At 39.9% G+C, this 19874-nt stretch overlaps 1 protein-coding gene across 1 annotated transcript; it reads right to left on the bottom strand.

Annotated features, from left to right (window-relative positions):
- Window positions 1-17506: 17506 nt before the first annotated feature.
- LOC143320171 (uncharacterized) lies at window positions 17507-19330 on the bottom strand. The gene is made up of 5 exons (XM_076729651.1): window positions 19290-19330; window positions 18713-19123; window positions 18000-18149; window positions 17834-17895; window positions 17507-17749 (listed from the first exon to the last, which is right to left on the bottom strand). The coding sequence occupies exons 1-5, from the start codon at window positions 19324-19326 to the stop codon at window positions 17630-17632; spliced, it is 780 nt and encodes a 259-aa protein (XP_076585766.1). The 5' UTR covers window positions 19327-19330; the 3' UTR covers window positions 17507-17629.
- Window positions 19331-19874: the final 544 nt, after the last annotated feature.

Genomic DNA, 19874 nt, shown 5'->3' with positions numbered 1-19874 from the left:
TCATTCATTCATTCATCTTCTATACCCGCGTATCCTTTTCGGGGTTGCGGGGGGCTGGAGCCTATCCCAGCTAGCAATGGGCGAGAGGCAGGGTACACCCTGAACCGGTCGCCAGCCGATCGCAGGGCAACATAGACACACACACAGACAGACAACCATTCACACTCACACACACCTATGGACAATTTAGAGTCACCAAATAACCTAATGAGCATGTTTTTGGTCTGTGGGAGGAAGCCGGAGTGCCCGGAGAGAACCCACGCATGCACGTAAAGAACATGCAAACTTCACACAGAAAGGCCCTGCCCAACCCAGGGATCGAACCAGCCACCTACCTGCTGCGCCACCGTGCCGCCCTAGTCAAAGGACAGAAATTCTTAAAAGGGACAAACATTGTTTTTAAGGTTTTCCAGTTCCAGAGAGGGAGGCTAATTTATTACAATGTCATTACTCATGCAGCTATAGAAATCCCAAAATACTACATGGAAGTGACACACTGGCGAAACATGGTGACACATTACCCATCAGAAAATCCATGAAAATTTAATCAGGTTGTCAATATATGTGTCTGTTCGGCAAGTGGGCAGCACGCACTTGCTCCATTTAGCAGTGCCAATATCAACACAACATACCATAAAAGATGAGAGGAAATGATAAGTTTAACTGTTGACTTGAATTTTAACTTTTTGAATTTCAGTCACTTAATGATTCGTGGTCTGTGCTTATATAAAACAAATCGTCCTTCATCCAAAAGGACAATTTGACATCTGACATCATTAAACACAACCTCTACTATTGCACTGCTTTTGAGAGATTTGTGGTCGTTACATTGGTACGGATTTACACAACAACTGTTCTCCTGTGTGATGATCAGTTAGTCAAATTCACTGCATTAATAACCAACACAAAAGGAACAGAAATACCCGACATCCTGACTGAACTGGGTCCTTCTTGTTACGTTGCCATATCTGTAAACATATACCCGAGTAATTTCTTTTCCTCATGCTCCACCTTGGTCAAAATGTTGTTGTTATTCACATCTAATGTTTACCACCAAAATGTGAAATGACCTGAATAAATTGCTTCAAAATAATTTCAGAGAATCATCAATCAATCAAACTTTATTTATATAGCACTTTTCATACAAATAAAATGCAACACAAAGTGCTTTACAACAGTTAAAAACATTGTAACAGAAAAACATTGAAAACCTGTCCCTCGCACCCTTCATATATAGAGGGGCGGGGCTTGCAGACAGGCAAGCCAGGCAGTTGCTTGGAGCCCCCAGCCACTAGGGGGGCACCGGCCACTTATTTACAACAACGATTAATGGATAAGCCTGGGCTTTCAGGGACCTCTGCTGGTCCCTGGACCTCACTTTGAGAACCACTTATCTATTTTTTCAGTATTCAAATCAAATGTCTCGGAAATTATGCATTTGTGTGTGCAAAAATCAAATTTTTGTGGCATGCACGGGTGGGGCGGGGGCCCCAGGGATTTCTTGCTTGGAGCCCTAAGAGACCCTAGCAATGCCACTGCATATATACATATATACACACACACAACTATACACACATACCCACACACACACACACACACACACACACACACACACACACACACTGGTCTTTGTCAGCATGTGTGAGGCTGAGTTTTGTAGTAATTGGAGATTTGAAATACTCTTTTTGGGAAGACCAGAGAGCAGGGCATTACAGTAATCTAAACGACAGGAAATAAAAGCATGCATCAGCACCTCCGTGCTGGCCTGAGAGAGAAACGGGTGGACTCTGGCTATGTTCTTAAGATGATAAAAACCTATTTTTGTGGGGATGTGGGATGAAAGTCAGCTCAGAGTCAAAAATCACGCCCAGATTTTTTACAGATTGTGCTGGTTTCAAATCTTGTAGTTTTGGTAAAAGTTTCTTTCTCTGGCCTCCTGGTTGAGCTGTAGGAAATTCCCTGCCATCCATGACTTGATATCTTAAATGCAATTAATGAGGGTATCTATTGGCCCTGTGTCATCAGGAGACACAGCGATGTACAGCTGTGTATCATCAGCGTAGCTATGGAAACTAATGCCGTGTCCCCAAGAGGAAGCATGTAAAGATTAAAAAAAATTGGACCTAAAATTGAGCCTTGGGGAACTCCACACCTAATTTCATGGGTTTCATGGGTCACATTAGCAGATATCACATATAGTTTTGATTGTTATTACCAGCAGAAGCTCTTTTCTGTTGCAAACAGCTCTGCACCAAACGTCCTCTGGGACCCTTTTTGGTTTAGTCTTGACTGGTCATGTCCACTAGAGGTCAGGAGAGTGGCCAGCTGCTGATCACTGCTATCAGTGACTCAGTGGAGAATTGCAACATATGAACAATTTGCAACAAATTTCCCACTAAACTGAAATGATTTTTTGACAAAATGCTTCAGTTGCACCATTGGAAAGATTTGGTTATGTTGTTTTAAAGTATGATCTGTGTCCCCAACAACGCCGTGAAGCCATGCACCAACACTTTCAGCAGGCCACTGAACTGCAGCACCAGTCTGTCTGCATGTTGAGCTCTGCAGTGGTGCGAGGGGCTGTTTGTCACTGTGGGTTTCCTGTAGAGCTTCACTGATGTGTGGTCAAGGTTAACTTCCTGGTATACTTTACATTAGTCAATCTCAATCATAATCAAATGAGTTCAATCAGTAAATCATTCTATTATAAGTTCTGTGTATCATTGGAGACCGCAGATAGAGAGTTCATTCATCATTCATCACATAGACATTTTTGTTTTGTAGATCACACTCCAAAAAGATGACTTTATACACCAAACATATTTTACTGGAATTCCAGAGTTTACATCCTGCTGTATTTCATTTCGGAGACCCTTTTCTTATTTAATGAATTTAATCAGAATTCACATTTATGATCTTATTAGATATTAAATATGTTAGATATTAGATTTAAAAATCTTAATAAAATGGCTCATATACATTGTATGTGTAAAGCAGTACAACCAAATCTTACTGCTTGATGTTAACTACTCAAAATAAAATCTAGCTTTAATTTAGATAAAACTGGTTTGACATGGTGACAAAGTTACCAAAAGAAAAACAGATTGGAAACAGCTTTTGAAATTGGATGTAAGGTTACATGGGAAAAAAAGATTGTAGTTGTCTTGTTGATTATAGTTTTCCATATCCATCCTTAACCCGGAAAACAACTCGTGTCAAACATAAATCTTCATCCTGAGAAACAATTTGATATTTGTTAATTACAATTCTGTAGCTTCTGCTGATGTGCTCTTATATGGAAATATTTCTGTCTGATATATTAAAACAAAGATGAGGCGATAGCTGCTAAGAGGGTGAAATGCTGATGAAGACTCACGTTGACAATATAAAATTCCCAAATTCTTACTGTTCACTACCTGATTCCATCTTGTTTGTCTCCTGTTGTCAGGTGTTTTCAGGAGGAGTTGACGGTCCTCATCTGCAAAAATGAGTGCAGCGTCATTACAGAGTAGCACCCACCTGCACACAGTACCTTTGCAAACATAGTGATCTGTTTATTGCTACCTTAAATGTTTAGACAACTGATTTAACATCATTTGTTTTGTGAAAAAAAGCGAGGAAAAGACTAAAATTAAGAAAGAAACTATGACGTAACAGTAGGTACCTGTTCTCTGACAGAAGCAATTAACCAAAATAAAGGAGAGGAAGGAGAAGAGAGTGGTGAAGGCTGGAATGAGCGCCATCATCCAGGACACATCGTGCACAGAGGTGCAATCCGGGCAGGAATCTGGATCATCTTTTCCTGCAGCCAGTAAAACATTTAAAATTTATATGCTTCACCCCTTCCTCTCATTCATCATGTTCCTGTCCGATAGCAATAGGTGAAATTTGGAACATTTTGAGGAGGCATAAAAAGATAAATGCAGAAAATACTGTACTATATAAAGGAGTGGCTGTCTTGCTCTGGGCTCAACTTCACAACCTGTTCATCATAATATGGTTCATTTCCTAATCCAGTATGCAATTTCCAATGTTGGCCATAACATCACGATCGTTCACAAACTATAATAGAAAAAGCAGATCGTCACACCAGTGATTAGTCTGATAAATTCACTCCAAACTAAGGGACATAAAAAAAAAAATCTGAGCACAATACTTACCGAGTGTGATCCTTGTTGCGACATTGCCATGTCTGTAATCGTATCTCTCAACAATGAAATTCTTATCATCAACTTTTTTCTGTTCAGTTGCACAGTAGTAGAGGCCCTCATCCAAATCAGTGATGTTCTCGATCAGCAGGTCATAGGATTCAGAAGAAAAGTTTCTTACAAATCTAAAACGAGGGAAAATCCTCAAACGTTCAGTAGGGTCAGCATCTAGGCCCTTAAATGAATTATTGATGATTCTAAAGAGAAGAGAAGGCTGGTTCTCATGGGAGCAGTTCCTGTACCACACTATGTAAACTCCAGTTGATAGTTTGCAGTCACAGTGAAGAGTGATGTTGTCTCCTGGTCTCACTGTCACCTCCAACACTGATCCAGTAATCTGACCATGACTGTTACAAACAACTCCTGGAATACAAGCACAATCTATCAGTTTGAAAGACACTGTGTTACAGGAGCTCACATTAAAACAGACGCAGGTTTCAGCTCAACACAACAACAATGAGAATGTGGGTATAAATTACTCTCATGATAGTAATTAAAACAAATTTAAAAGCATTTTTTATCAAAGGAATTACCTAACAGAGCCACCAGAAAAATGTGCAGCCCATCCATGTTTGATGACGGCCAAGTGTTAAAGGTAGTGAAACGGCTCTTACTCACAGATATCATGAACTGTGCAGACTTTTCCATTAAAGGAAGTATAGATGGTGATTGGCCAATTGAGTACAACCTTTCTCCTGTGGTTGTTTTCTGTTAGTGACAGTCTGAGCACTTGCTGCAGTGTCTTTGTAGGTCTGTAGTGTATTTGGTCAGGGTTATTACAAACATGGAGACTCTGATGCTGTGTGATAACATGTATGTTTGTGAAGTGTAGATTCACTGTAATGTTGTTAGACTGTAAATTGCCAATTCATTGTTACTAAGCAGCCTGCTGCCATTTAGGAAGATTGAACAGGACAATATCTTCAGCAGCAGCTGAAATGTTGCTTTCCTCATACCCCACCTTGGTCAAAATGTTATGCCGTTATTCACATCTCATGCTTACCACCAAAAAGTACAATGACCTGCTTTGAATAAATTGCTTCATTCTTATTTCAGAGAATCTCTCTTTAATTGAGTTCAAGCTTGAGGAAATTTGTTCAAAATCGCATGAAAATCAGCAAGTAGCATTTGATATGTTGATGCCTGATGATTGAAGTTTGGAATTATTTTAGACCTGATAGCCACATTAGTGGATATCACATACAGTCTTAATTGTTATTACCAGCGGAAGCTCTTTTCTGTTCAGGTGAAAATCAGATTGTTTTGTTGCTGCTTGAAAAAGAAATATGCATCCTGTGGTGTCTCTTTGTTCAGCCAGCAATTAAAAATGTTTAATTTGTGCCACATAATGCTTTCATTACATCACTGGTGTTATACAGAAATCATTTTTGCCTCTAGCAATTTGTATTTTTCCTCAGTGCCTGGTGGGTTGGTCAGAGCAAATAGTTAATGATAATTCTTTACTAATATAAAGCTCAAACAGCCAGAAAAAGAAACAAGATAAGATAATATAATGCAGTTTGAACTACTGCAAACAGCTTGGCACCAAACGTCCTCTGGGACCCTTTTGGTTTAGTCTTGACTGGTCATGTCCACTAGAGGTCAGGAGAGTGGCCAGCTGCTCATCACTGCTATCAGTGAGTCAGTGGAGATTTGCACCATATAAACAATTTGCAACAAATTTCCCACTAAACTGAGATGATTTTATGACAAAACACTTCAGTTGCACCATTGGAAAGATTTGGTTATGTTGTTTTAAAGTATGATCTGTGTCCCCAACAACACCATGAAGCCATGCACCAACACTTTCAGCAGGCCACTGAACTGCAGCACCAGTCTGTCTGCATGTTGAGCTCTGCAGTGGTAGGAGGGGCTGTTTGTCACTGTGGGTTTCCTGTAGAGCTTCACTGATGTGTGGTCCAGGTTAACTTCCTTGTACACTTCACATTACTCAATCTCAACCATAATCAAATGAGTTCAATCAGTAAATCATTCTATTATAAGTTCTGTGTATCACTGGAGACCGCAGATGGAAAGTTCATTCATCATTCATCACATCGACATTATTGTTTTTGTACATCACACTCCAAAAAGATGACTTTATAAACCAAACATATTTTACTAGAATTCTAGAGTTTACGTCTTGCTTTTTCATTTCAGAGACCATTTCTTATTTAATGAATTTGATCAGAATCCAGATATTACATTTAAAAATCTTAATAAAATAGCTCATATACATTGCATGTGTAAAGCAGTACAACTAAGTCTTACTGCTTGATGTTAACTACTCAAAATAAAATCTAGCTGTAAATCAGATTAAACTGGTTTAACATGGTGACAAAGTTACCAAAAGAAAAACAGATTGGAAACAGCCTGTGAGAATGGATGTAAGGTAAAATGGGATTTTGGTTGTCTTGTTGATTATAAGCCTGAAAGCAAACTGGCCACAAATCAGCAGTGTCCTGTCACCTAGAAATGTTGTTCAAATACAATTAACTTGCAACAGGCAATCTTGCAATGCACTTTCCACTTGTAGTGACAACAGCTTATTTATTCAACTTTTTCTGCTCATGTTTAGGTGCTGACAGCACATGATTAAGCTCAGGGAAAGATCATGGACTGTTTTAATTCAGAAAAAGTCAGCAGTGACTTGAGACTCTAGATTTTTTTTTTAATCAACATTTAACTGCAATGACGATCTTTCTGTTAACCATAACAAAAGTGCTTTGATGCCTAAACCAAACCACAGTCTGGATGCACCACCCACCTGGACCACCTCCCTGTGACTGTGCAGAACATGACTATAGTGTTTCACTCAAAGAAATGCTGACTCCAACTGTCAATAGTTACGAATGCAAATTAGTTACATTATTAGGTAATGCAAAATAAATTACAGCGCTTTGGTCAACTATTGTTGTTTTTAAGTGTCCTTTATAAATAAATCTTGATATAAACATCATTTCTGTATGACAGGGCTGCTTAAACCACAGGAAGTACAAGCAACAACTGGCCTGAAAAACAAGAGGAAATGACATCTTCAATGCTGAGCTAAATGTGAACCTTTTGAATGTAGACTCATTTCTTTCTATTTGGTTTAAACTTGAAAAAAACAACTGTGCTTGTGCAGTCCATCCTCTGCCTGTTGGTGTGTTTGTCCATCCTTAGCCCGGAAAACAACCCGTGTCAAACATAAATCTTCATCCTGAGAAACAATTTGATATTTGTTAATTACAATTCTGTAGCTTCTGCTGATGTGCTCTTATATGGAAATATTTCTGTCTGATACATTAAAACAAAGATGAGGCGATAGCTGCTAAAAGGGTGAAATGCTGATGAAGACTCACGTTGACAATATAAAATTCCCAAATTCTTACTGTTCACTACCTGATTCCATCTTGTTTGTCTCCTGTTATCAGGTGTTTTCAGCAGGAGTTGACGTTCCTCATCTGCAAAAATGAGTGCAGCGTCATTACAGAGTAGCACCCACCTGCACACAGTACCTTTGCAAACATAGTGATCTATTTATTGCTACCTTAAATGTTTAGACAACTGATTTAACATCATTTGTTTTGTGAAAAAAAGAGAGGAAAAGACTAAGATTAAGAAAGCAACTATGACGTAACAGTAGGTACCTGTTCTATGACAGAAGCAATAAACCAAAATAAAGGAGAGGAAGGAGAAGAGAGTGGTGAAGGCTGGAATGAGCGCCATCATCCAGGACACATCGTGCACAGAGGTGCAATCCGGGCAGGAATCTGGATCATCTTTTCCTGCAGCCAGTAAAACATTTAAAATTTATATGCTTCACCCCTTCCTCTCATTCATCATGTTCCTGTCCGATAGCAATAGGTGAAATTTGGAGCATTTTGAGGATGGGCTCAATTTCACAGCCTGTTCATCATAATATGGTTAATTTTCTTAATGCAGTATGCAATTTCCTACGTTGGCCAAAACATCATGATCGTTCACAAACTATAATATAATAGAAAAAGCAGATAGTCACTCCAAACTGATAGACATAAAAAAGTCTGAGCACAATACTTACGGAGTGTGATCCTTGTGATGTTGCCATAACTGTAAACAAATTTGGGGATAATGAAGTCCTTATACCCTATTTTTGTCTGTTCAGTTCCACAGTAGTAGAGGCCCTCATCCGAATCAGTGATGTTCTCGATCAGCAGGTCGTAGGATTCAGAAAAAAAGTTTCTCACAAATCTAAAACGAGGCAAAATCCTCAAAGAATCAGTAGGGTCAGCAACTGGGCCCTTCAATGATCCAAGTCTGGTTTGAAGGACAAGAGAAGGCTGGTTCTCATGGGAGCAGTTCCTGTACCACACTATGTAAACTCCAGTTGATAGTTTGCAGTCACAGTGAAGAGTGATGTCGTCTCCTGGTCTCACTGTCACCTCCAACACTGATCCAGTAATCTGACCATGACTGTTACAAACAACTCCTGGAATACAAGCACAATCTATCAGTTTGAAAAACGCTGTGTTACAGGAGCTCACATTAGAACAGATGTAGGTTTCAGCTCAACAGTGAGAATGTGGGTATAAATTACTCTCATGATTAATGATGAATTAAAGCAAATTTAAATGCATTTTTTATAAAAGGAATTACCTAAGAGAGCCACCAGAAAAATGTGCATCCTGTCCATGTGCGATGACGGCCAAGTGTTAAAGGTAGTGAAACAGCTCTTACTCACAGAAACATGAACTGTGCAGACTTTTCCATTGAAGGAAGTATAGATGGTGATTGGCCAGTAAAGTGCAACCTTTTCTTCTGTGGTTGTTTTCTGTTAGTGACAGCATTGATGTTTCAGCCTGGCAGCACTTGCTGCAGTGTCTTTGTAGGTCTGTGGTGTATTTGGTCAGGGTTATGGTCCACTTCCTATGGGAGTAGGTTAATGTTTTTGTTTTTTTTTAAATGTATGTATCCATGCTATTTATTAATGTCATGTCCAGGTCAGCTTGCACTCTTTCCAGACCTCAGCAACTGGGCCATCCACACAGCCCATGGGCAAACACTGTTTTCCCTATTTTTGAGCTAAACAGGCCTCTTTAAACAATGAGTTCTTTAGAAACGATTAATACTTGATTTAAACTCCACTTCTCAAATTAATTTCGGAGCTGTATCAATCTGTTATTTTTTTTTAGCAGCTTTAGCGTAGAGTCCAAAGTGACTGAGGATGAGCGGAGACAGGTCCGGATTGTTTGTGAGAGCAGACCGACAGGGCAGGTGAGGACTAGACACCTGAGCACAGACAGGAAAACACAGGTCAAGAATTCAGGTAGCAGACAAGACGAAAAAATACTGACAAAGTATGTAGCGCTTTTCTTGAACTTCACTCATTACTGTGCAACAAGTTAGGCGACATGACAAATACTGGTTAAATCAGTTAAAATCAGTAAGAATTTTGAGTAGATCATCATGAAGCTGAAGACAAATGGAAAATCAGATTTTTGTGTGCCTGTCAACCAATCATAGTATAAAATAGTGGCCAGTTTCTGTTCAGTTTTTACACCTTGTGCTGATATAACTAAAAAAAGATGCTCTGTTTGAACTCAGTGTGTCCAAGTAGTTACAATATAAACACATCCTTGGAATCCATGGAAAAGTCATTTTTAGATGTTATGTTATTTTGGGTAACAAAAAAATCATAACCCTGTAAAAAATGACTGCACATTTACTCAAAATAGCTTGTTTTTCTTTTTTTTCTTTTTCCAATGTGTGGATGTTCTTCATCAGCATAATGAGGATTAGGGAAAGTTCATGGTCTTGGATGATACTGTGTTCATGTCATATCAGATTTACCCCAATTAAGAGATTCCGACGTGTAAATAGTGTTCACACCGACATCCAAGTCAAAATTACTACTGCTCATTTGTTTTCTGAAAGCTCCAACATGTTTATGCCTTTCATAAAACCCAGACACGGATGCCTTACAGCATTGAGGATACTTAAACCCAAATGTTACTGTTATAGTTGAACACTATTTTTAACTCTCACAAGTCCAACTGTGCAATCATACAACTGTCTTAGGTTGTCCATTGATATGAATGCTTGCAAGTCATAAACATTTGAGACTTTGCCCTCACTTCCATCCATCCCATATGATGTGAGTATTGTCATGGAGACCATATGTATTTCTTAAAAATGAGACTGCAGTCCAGTCAGAGGGGTAAACAAATGATTTATGACACAGCGGTGCCTGACAACCTGTTCTCAGCCCAACTCGTTAGCCCAACTGACTCTTGGTCAGGACTCCTTGGTGTCACATTTTAAGGCAGTGGGGACCCCTTCAGCATTATATTTCAATGTGCAGGATATTCCAATAGACTTCTATATATTCTCACTCCCAATGTGTCAAACGATGTAGCATAAATAGCAAGAAAAGTAGACATTTGAAGAAGGTTGGGGTGGTTGGATGGGTCATGCACAAGTGAAGTAATTTACCTTACTTATTTCAAGTCCAATCAAAACCTTTTCCCAAACCTAACCAAGTGTTTTTGGTGCCAGACCCTAACCAGTGCAACCATTTCACAAAACGTTTATCATTCTTTTCAGCAAGCTTTATTTTGAAAGTAAAATTGGATGTTGCTAACAGATGCTGATGTTGTGTTTATTATATGCTACCTTAACCGGGGACCTGCACATTGAACAATGATGCAAAAGGGGTACTCAGAAAAAAAAGAAAAAAAAAAAAAAAAAAAAAAAAAAACACAACTAAAATGCAAAGGAGGCTAGCAAGGTAGCTTTTTAAAACTGCTTAGATGTCTCAGTGTGTGTCTGGGTGTGTGTTTGTTCTGGCTGTGCATTTCTACACATGTATGTGCATTTCCTTTCACAGTACTGTTGCTATGTGAGTTGGTGCAGGTGTTATCCAGAGTATTTTAAGCTCTCCTGCAGCATCAAGCGAGCATGCGACCATGCACAAACCACAACTGTTTCCATCCACTTTTCAAACGTCGAGTGCTTGACCACCTACTGCAGCAAGGCGTTACTGCGTACACACACACAACTGTGTCTGTACACCTGTTTGTGAATTACGTTTGTCTTTGCAAATATGACTACACAGGAAACAGGCCTCCAGGGTGAATATCTAGACATCTCTTTGAAATATATAAGCCCTTTCTGAGAGACAGTCTTTTTTAGAGTAATGACATTGGCATATGCAAAATATGGGGAGCCGGGCAAGTGACAGATGGCTTCAGTAATAGCTGGACAGGCAGACACCTGGATATCAGAGCAAAGCGTCAGTGACAGGAGTGCAGGGCAGAGGGTCAGTTAACTGATCACTGCAGAATACAGACTAGAATACTTGCTGAGAAGGATTCTTGTTAATGACATTGCCTTAATCATAAACATACTCAGGAGCCTTTTTTGTATTATCTGTGAAGTTTATCAGCTCATTTCCACAACACTCATCAGAATGAATGACACGCTTGATCAGCCGGTCATAGGATAAAGAGGGCTGGTTCAACAACAAATGAAAATGAAGGAACGGATCCATGAAGTGTTTGGGTTCAAAAGTAAATCATATCTTGAGACAAGTTGGCTCTTGTGAGAGCAGTTCCTGTGCCACATTATTTTCACTCCAGTTGCTAATTGGCAGTCACGGTATTACTTCCAATATTCATCCAGAAATCTGATACAAACCTGAAGAAACAGTGATGTGTCACTTCACTCAGAATGGAAGAATGAATATTGTGTGAATTACTTACCAAAGATGAATCTAAGAATTTAATTAAAGCAAAAGGAAATGAAAGAAATAGGGTGTTTGTTGGCTGTGCATTGTATTTTGTGCTGGTCGTTACAGGATGAACCCTTTGAATCCCCCAACTTTGTTATGTTGTTAACAAACTATGAGAAAAGAATTTCACCCTTGTCTCTGACAGCATGTGTCACCTCTGAGAATATGTGAAGGTGATAGAAAAGTCTCACCTTTCTTGAGTTTTCACATGCAGGTTTTGCGTCTTTGAGGTGTGTTTTACTGGAAAAGCACCGCACCTGTCATTTCATAGCTCTCTGCTCACCACATATACAGTGTGAAACACGGGTTTGCTGCATCTGAACGAGAACAAATTTTCATCAAATAAAAGTATTGCTAAGTGACCAAAGAGACAATAAATGTACGTTAAAATCCTATTTTACTTGGTAAATATTTAACCCGATAATAAACACATTTAAATAATGTAAATAATAATGTAAATGCATTTTAACACAATGTTCAAATTAGGGATTTAGTAAGCGAGCAAGGGCTTCCTTGAAGTGTTTGGTGTCGTCCTCATGAACCTCAGTGCTTGGAGGTGCATTGTTGGCTCTGTGGTTCTGATACCGCAGTTTGTGTTCTCATGGGTGATGAGATCTCCAACATCAATACTGATTGTTGAGTGTGGGTTTCCTGTAAACTGCAGTATCGAGGCTTCTGTCTTCGCTACCGTGCTTCGCTCAGTGTCAGAAAGCCAATCTGTTGCCTCCAATGTCTTCCAATTCTCTTGTTTGATGAGCCCACATCAACATCCATCACCCACCCTGACTCGGACATCAAACAACCATTCACACACCCCACATCAGTCTCACCGCTCCCCACTGACCCCCAACCAGCACTCAGGATCTGTAAACAGGATGTATGTCAAATCTCCAAGAGACAGAAGATCAAGAAGTTATCGGGCCCAGACAGCGTGCCCCCTCCTATCTGAAAGTCTGTGCTGATCAGCAGACTCATATCTTCACACAGATTTTCAACAAGTCGCTGGAGCTGTGTGAAGTTCCCTCATGCTTCAAACGCTCCGTAATAACTTCGGTGCCAAAAAAATGTCAGGATTAAACGACTACAGAACAGTGGCCCTGACGTCTATGGTGATGAAATCCTTTGAGAGACTGGTGTTGACTCAGCTTAAAGACATCACAGGCCCATCTGTTGGACCCCCTGCAATTTGCCTACTGGGCAAACAGGTTGGTGGAAGACGCAGTCAACATGGGACTGAACTCCATCCTGCAACACCCTGACTCCCCAGGGACACATGCAAGGATCCTGTTTGTGGAGTACAGCTTGAGTTCATCCCAGAACTCTTTGACTGAAAACTCACCCAGCTCACTGTACCAGCCTCCACCTGACAGTGCATAACAAACTTCCTGACAGACAGGATGCAGCAGGTGAGACTCACATGCAGCACCCGGACCATCAGCACTAGAGCCTCCCAGGGATGTGTGCTTTCTCCACTGCTCCTCACCCTCTACACCAGCAGCTGCACATCAGGAGACCTGTCTATTAAACTCCTGAAGTTTGCAGATGACGTAACAGTGACTGGCCTCATGCGAGACAGTGGGAAATCTGCATACAGACAGGAGGTTGAACAGCTGCTCCTCTGGTGCAGTCCGAACAACCTGGAGCTGAATATGCTCAAAACTGATGATACTGGACATCAGGAGAAGCCCCTCAACACTGCCCCCCATCACCATCCTCAACGACACTGTTTCCATTGTGGACACCGTCAGGTTTCTGGGATCTACTATCACCCAGGACCTACGGTGGACTTCAAACATAACCTCAATCATAAAGAAGGCAGAGGATGTACTTCCTGTGTCAGCTCAGCTGCTGATCCAGTTTTACAAAAAAACAAAAAAAAAAAAACAAAAAAAAAAAGGATCACAAAAATAGTGCATTGTTTCCTAATAGTTTGACCTAATAATTTGTTTACTCCAAACACACATAAGGCAACACTTAGCAGGGGCAGGGGGGCACTGCCGCCTGGTGGCCATCGGTCTACATCTTCAGTCTGTCTGCATGGGGAGCTCTGTTTTCCTGTGAAGGGCCGTTTACCAGTGTGCGTTTCCTGTGAACTACTGATGACATGCGGTACGATACACGATGGCTGATGTTAACTGTCAACACTGCATTGTGACGTCACTTCTTGCTAACTGGAGAAGCATGCAGCATGTAAATCATAAAGAAAAAATAAATACGCTGAGAGAGATTTGTAATCAGTTAAAACATTTGTGGAATTTTTTACGTTAAACATGTATATCAATTTCTGTCTAATTCCCTATAAAATAATCAGTGACAGCATAATTGATATGTGTTAACACAGAACTCAGCCGGTGAAAGATGCATGTGCTAATGGCTAATTAAAGAAAACAGTTAAAAGACGCACAAAATAAAAATCAACCCACTCACTGCTTCATTCATCATCATTTGAGACAATACAGATAAAATCATGGATACTGTGCTTGAATTTGCAGGCTAAACAATTTCATAAATCCGACACACTTTGCCGGTGTGACCTCCAACAATTAACTCCAGGGTAATAAGATGAGCCAGAGCTGGGTATATTTAGGATTATGGAATTAAGTAGTTTAATGAACACTTGAATAAAGCAAATGGGTTTGTTCCATCCAGCTTCTACCTACTGGTGTGTTCATCCCAGAACTCAGCTCTTGTTAAAAACACATCCTGAGAGACAATTTGACATTTGTCATTTAGAATCGTTGACATTTGGCTTCTGACCGTAGATTCACTTAGAAATATTTGTGCCTGTAAAGCTTGCTGGACAGGTGCTGTTAGTGTGGCATGTGGATCATAAAACAAGTAGCAATTTCGCCATTTATATCATCATTAAAATAAACTGAACATGATGGTTACAGTACAGGAGACTTCATGTCATTGTAATAAAGCTAAGTATTGTGACCACATGCACTTGTCCATTGTGGCACAAATCAGATTATTGTGTTGCTCCTTAAAAGAAGAAATATGGGCCTTGTTGTTTAAGTAAAACATCCGATCTGTACGACATAACACAGCAGTGTGAATACAGCCAAAAACAGCACTACAGTCAGAGACCTTCAGAATCTATTGGCCTGTATCTTTGTTACACCAGGGATTTGGATTTTCCAACACTTTGTGGTATTTTTTGGCAAAAATAAAATCCAGCAGCAGCAGTAAATTAAGAGATTAAGGTATAGGCCAGGTACTGTGTCATTTAGTTTGGACAGTTTTGCGTGAAACTTCTTCTTCAGGCCTTTTAGGTTCACTAACATCTCCACTAGAGGTCAGGAGAGTTTCACCTGGAGCTGGTGTGGCTGACTGTTCAGAGACTACACCTAAGTTGTTGTAAACTGCATATGAATATGTGGGATGGGTAAAAAATCTACTCTAAGTTAAATGCTTATTTTGTTCATAAAACAATCATCAAAACTACCACAGGGTGTTATTTTGATATAACAATGCAGAAAAAGAGCAGGTCAGGCAAAACCCCACTGACCATCATATATGTGTAGGAAAACCACACTCTGCATCTGTCCGTAAGCAAATCAGACTCACACAAAGTACGTTCGGAGCCCACCTCATTTGATCTCAGGAAATTCGGATGTGGTTGCTGAAATGACGTCAAATATAAACTGCTCATCTAATTGTAGCTGAGGTGGCTGCAGAACCATGAAAGCTTGACTACAGTGACTTTCGTTGTAACTGTTTCCAATAATATTCTGTCCGCAGTCCTGTGAAGGGCTGTTTGTCACTGTGGGTTTCCTGTGAGCCCCACTGATCGTACTTGTAATTGCATCAGGCCACTAGCGAAGAGTATATGAGCTGGTGGCTAACTTGAGATAAAAACAGGAAATTGCCAAAATACAGCTTCGTTTCTTGTTACAGAGACACAATCATCACGAGCACTATGAAATGTTATCTGTCAATTTCAATCAAAGATGTGAACCTGAAGCTGGAGTGTAATCAACAGCATCCAGCAGGTTTGCTCTCTGGAGTGCAATGCTTAGATCAGATCAATTTATAAACTGTCATTTTAAGTGGTGAAGTGAAATAAAACACATCGTCTCCGTGAAGAATGAAAGAATGCGAGGAGGAATTCGGTCGAGTGTATTCATGCGCGCTGTGGTTCATGCCAGTAACGGTGGGAAAAGTCCAGAACAATCTGAAACAATCAGCTTGAGTGGAATTCAAATGAGCTGGTAAACAGCACTTAAGCTACAGTAAGTGTAGCCTGTGTGTTCACACGTTCATCAGCCAGCACAGCTGAAATGTAACTACACTGAAATTGTTCACCCATTGTATCCCGATGATAAATTTATTTACAGGCTATTGTGATCGCTAATTTTAAAGATGATAACACTGCGCTGCAGCTTTACATGCTTTGTTGACAGCGTTTCATTTTCTTGATATATTAGCACTATTATGCAAAGAATAAATCTTTACGGACATGGAACACTGATGGCTCCATGACCAACTGAATAATAACAGAACACTAGTCACGATAACTCTACTCATGAATTCATTGTACAGTTTCTTATTTTAATTGTTTGGTTCATTACATGCTGCACGTGTTGATGGCAGAAGAGCTGCTGAAGCTGCTTTTCTTCCTCTTTGGTCTTTGTGGTGCTTGATGGTTATCCATTGCAACATAACACACATCTTCACCTATAAGTCAAGATTTGACTTAGTTTAGAGCAATGATTATGTACTGATGGAATAATGTGGTTTGCTATAATTCGCAGAAAATACTTTTATTTGTATTTTAAATGTTTTTTTAAACCAACAACATTATTTAGATATAGGGACACTTTAACACCTTTCGACTCAACAGCCAGTCAAGATTTATACCATGCAAACATCGTCTACATTTAACTGATTATCATTCATTTTTGTGTGAACTTTGACTCATGAAGCTGTGCGTTGACCTGCAGCTGCAGTGCGTTTGCAAGCTGAGCTCTGCAGTGGTACGAGGCACTGTTTGTGACTGTGGGTTTCCTGTGAACTCTGAACGAGGTGGACGAGGCTGCCAACACTGTGTTATCTTGTAATGTATCTGTAACAGTGTTGCAGGGCCAGCCTTAAATAAATAAGATGTGTGAAACCGTGAATCTGTTGCCATCTTGGCTTTTGTTTATGCCCGTAAAACAAAATGATTACTTTGTGTTTTAATCTCTGCTGTGGCGTCCGCACCAACACAACAAATACTTGGAGTAGCATCAAACTCTACAGATGATGCGGTCGGGGCCGATGGCCAAGTCGAGATAAAAACAGGAAATTACATGAAAACATCGACCTAACAGCTATCATGTCTTTTTACGGACACACAGCCATCAAAACCATTATTGCAGATCGATTTCAATCAAAAAGAGTGAAGCTGAAGCTGAATTGCAATCAACAGCAATAAACTGGTTTTCTGTCTGAAGGGTTTTTTTTATATATACATATATTACAGCTCATCAATTTTTCATCTGTTATCTAAAAATCCTCAGGGGACAGTTGACACGAACAGGTGGAGCTCAGTATCAGCTTTTTGAAAACATCATTGCTTTTCACTTTAAAACCTGTATTTCATGCGTGAAAATGTCCATGCATTCATATGTTCATCATCTCAAGTCACTGATATTGATTAATTATTCACCCGGTTTAAGGAGCTCTAAACCCGAGAAGTATTGATGGCAGAATAGGTGCTGTAGTCAGAAGTCGTGGGTTTCTTTGCCTTTGGTCTCTGCGATGGCTGACGGATGTCCAGTGCAGCATAACACACGTCTTCATCCTAAAATTTGACATTTGTTGGTTAGAATCCGGCTCTTGCAGTTTTTTAATGCCATTGTGCATTATATTCTACTATTACACCGACCTCATTCAGTGTTGTTTGCCCTCTACTTTCAAGTTCTCGCTGATCAACTTGAGGTTTTTCAGCTGCAGACATAAATACAGCATCATGGCACACAAAAACTCACGCAACACGTTAAAAGAGGATGTTTTGGACATTAACACATGAAGACTAAAAATGTGATAGTTACCTTTTTTATGACAGAAGTTATAAACCACAAGAGAGGAGAGAAGAGAAGAGAGAACAGCAATTGCCGGACACAGAGAGTACAGCAGCATCCAGCACAGAGCACAGTCAGGTGGAGGAGTCTCAGGCTCGTCGGAGTCCCTGGAGTGTTTGTCTGGATCAAAAACAAAGTTGTGTCGATTAGCGTCCTTAAACTCTGATCTCACTAAAATGTCAGTTGGTTTTTCAGTTTTTCCTTGACCCCACGAACCAAGAAACCCAGATATTTCTAAGAGAAAATACACTGTTGGATGTGAATTACAGCCTGAGAATTTATAGAGAATTTATTGAGCAGAAAAAAAAAAAAAAAAAAAAAAATCCCCACCACATTCAGCGTTCCTCACGGTGTTGACCCTTCCTTGTTAATAGACTTAGATTTTAGCTCATTCAATAGATTCTCTCAGATTTCAAGCGTAAAGTTATCCCAAAACTCACTGCATAACAATCTATGTAAAAACATTGTGTGCAGGTTTAAGGTTGACTGACAGATACATGAGGTCCCAGATTTGGTGAGACTCATTTTTAAAAACGATACTGCACATAATCTTCACACACAGTGTAGTAAGTGTGTAACTTCTGGGCACATTTTCCTACTTTTAGTCAAATGATTATATTCACTTAAACCACAGTCACACATAGCTATTCAAACATAAGGACAATTAAGAGCACAATACTTACCGAGTGTGATCCTTGTTGTGACATTGCCATATCTGTAATCGTATCTCTCAGCAATGAAATCCTTATCATCAACTTTTTTCTGTTCAGTTGCACAGTAGTAGAGGCCCTCATCTGAATCAGTGATGTTCTTGATCAGCAGGTCGTAGGATTCAGAAGAAAAGTTTCTCACAAATCTAAAACGAGGGAAAATCCTCGAATGTTCATTAAGGTCAGCACCTGGGTCCTTCAATGAATTACGGATGAGTTTAAAGAGAAGAGAAGGCTGGTTCTCATGGGAGCAGTTCCTGTACCACACTATGTAAACTCCAGTTGATAGTTTGCAGTCACACTGAAGAGTGATGTCGTCTCCTGGTCTCACTGTCACCTCCAACACTGATCCAGTAATCTGACCATGACTGTTACAAACAACTCCTGGAATACAAGCACAATCTATCAGTTTGAAAAACGCTGTGTTACAGGAGCTCACATTAAAACAGATGCAGGTTTCAGCTCAACACAACAACAATGAGAATTGCGTAATGTAATCTCATAATTGTAATTAAATTTAAAAAAAATCATTTTTTATCAAAGGAATTACCTAACAGAGCCACCAGAAAAATGTGCAGCCCGTCCATGTGTGATGACGGCCAAGTGTTAAAGGTAGTGAAACAGCTCTTACTCACAGATATCATGAACTGTGCAGACTTTTCCATTGAAGGAAGTATAGATGGTGATTGGCCAGTCGAGTGGAACATTTTCTTCTGTGGTTGTTTTCTATTGGTGTAATGTTATGTAACATTCTGGTCATCAGTGTTTCTTCCGTGAACTCTTGATAACGCATACAATCAGATACTGTAAAGATACTTGCACTGCTTACTGTTGGGCATTTGTAGGTCTGCAGTATATTTCGTCAGGGTTATTATAAACATGGAGATTCTGATGAATATGTACCAGAAGCAGATCATCCTCCAACCAGGTAAACGTGTGTGAGAAAATGTTTGGAAAGTATAAATCAGCATCCTTTAACGTTCTGAAATTTATCTGCTCTGCATGGGGTACAAGCTTTCATATAATAGACAGGCCCGGTTATGTTATGGGTAGTATATTTCTGGGCCTTCTCTGACCTTTTTGGACCTGTGACGACCTCGACTTTGTGGGATAGGAGGGGTGATGGATGACTTGT

The sequence above is a fragment of the Chaetodon auriga genome, chromosome 4 (assembly GCF_051107435.1).
Source record: "Chaetodon auriga isolate fChaAug3 chromosome 4, fChaAug3.hap1, whole genome shotgun sequence".
In the NCBI taxonomy this organism is placed as follows: domain Eukaryota; kingdom Metazoa; phylum Chordata; class Actinopteri; order Chaetodontiformes; family Chaetodontidae; genus Chaetodon; species Chaetodon auriga.
The sequence above is the reverse complement of the archived record's forward strand: the minus strand, read 5'-3'. Positions and strand labels throughout refer to the sequence as shown.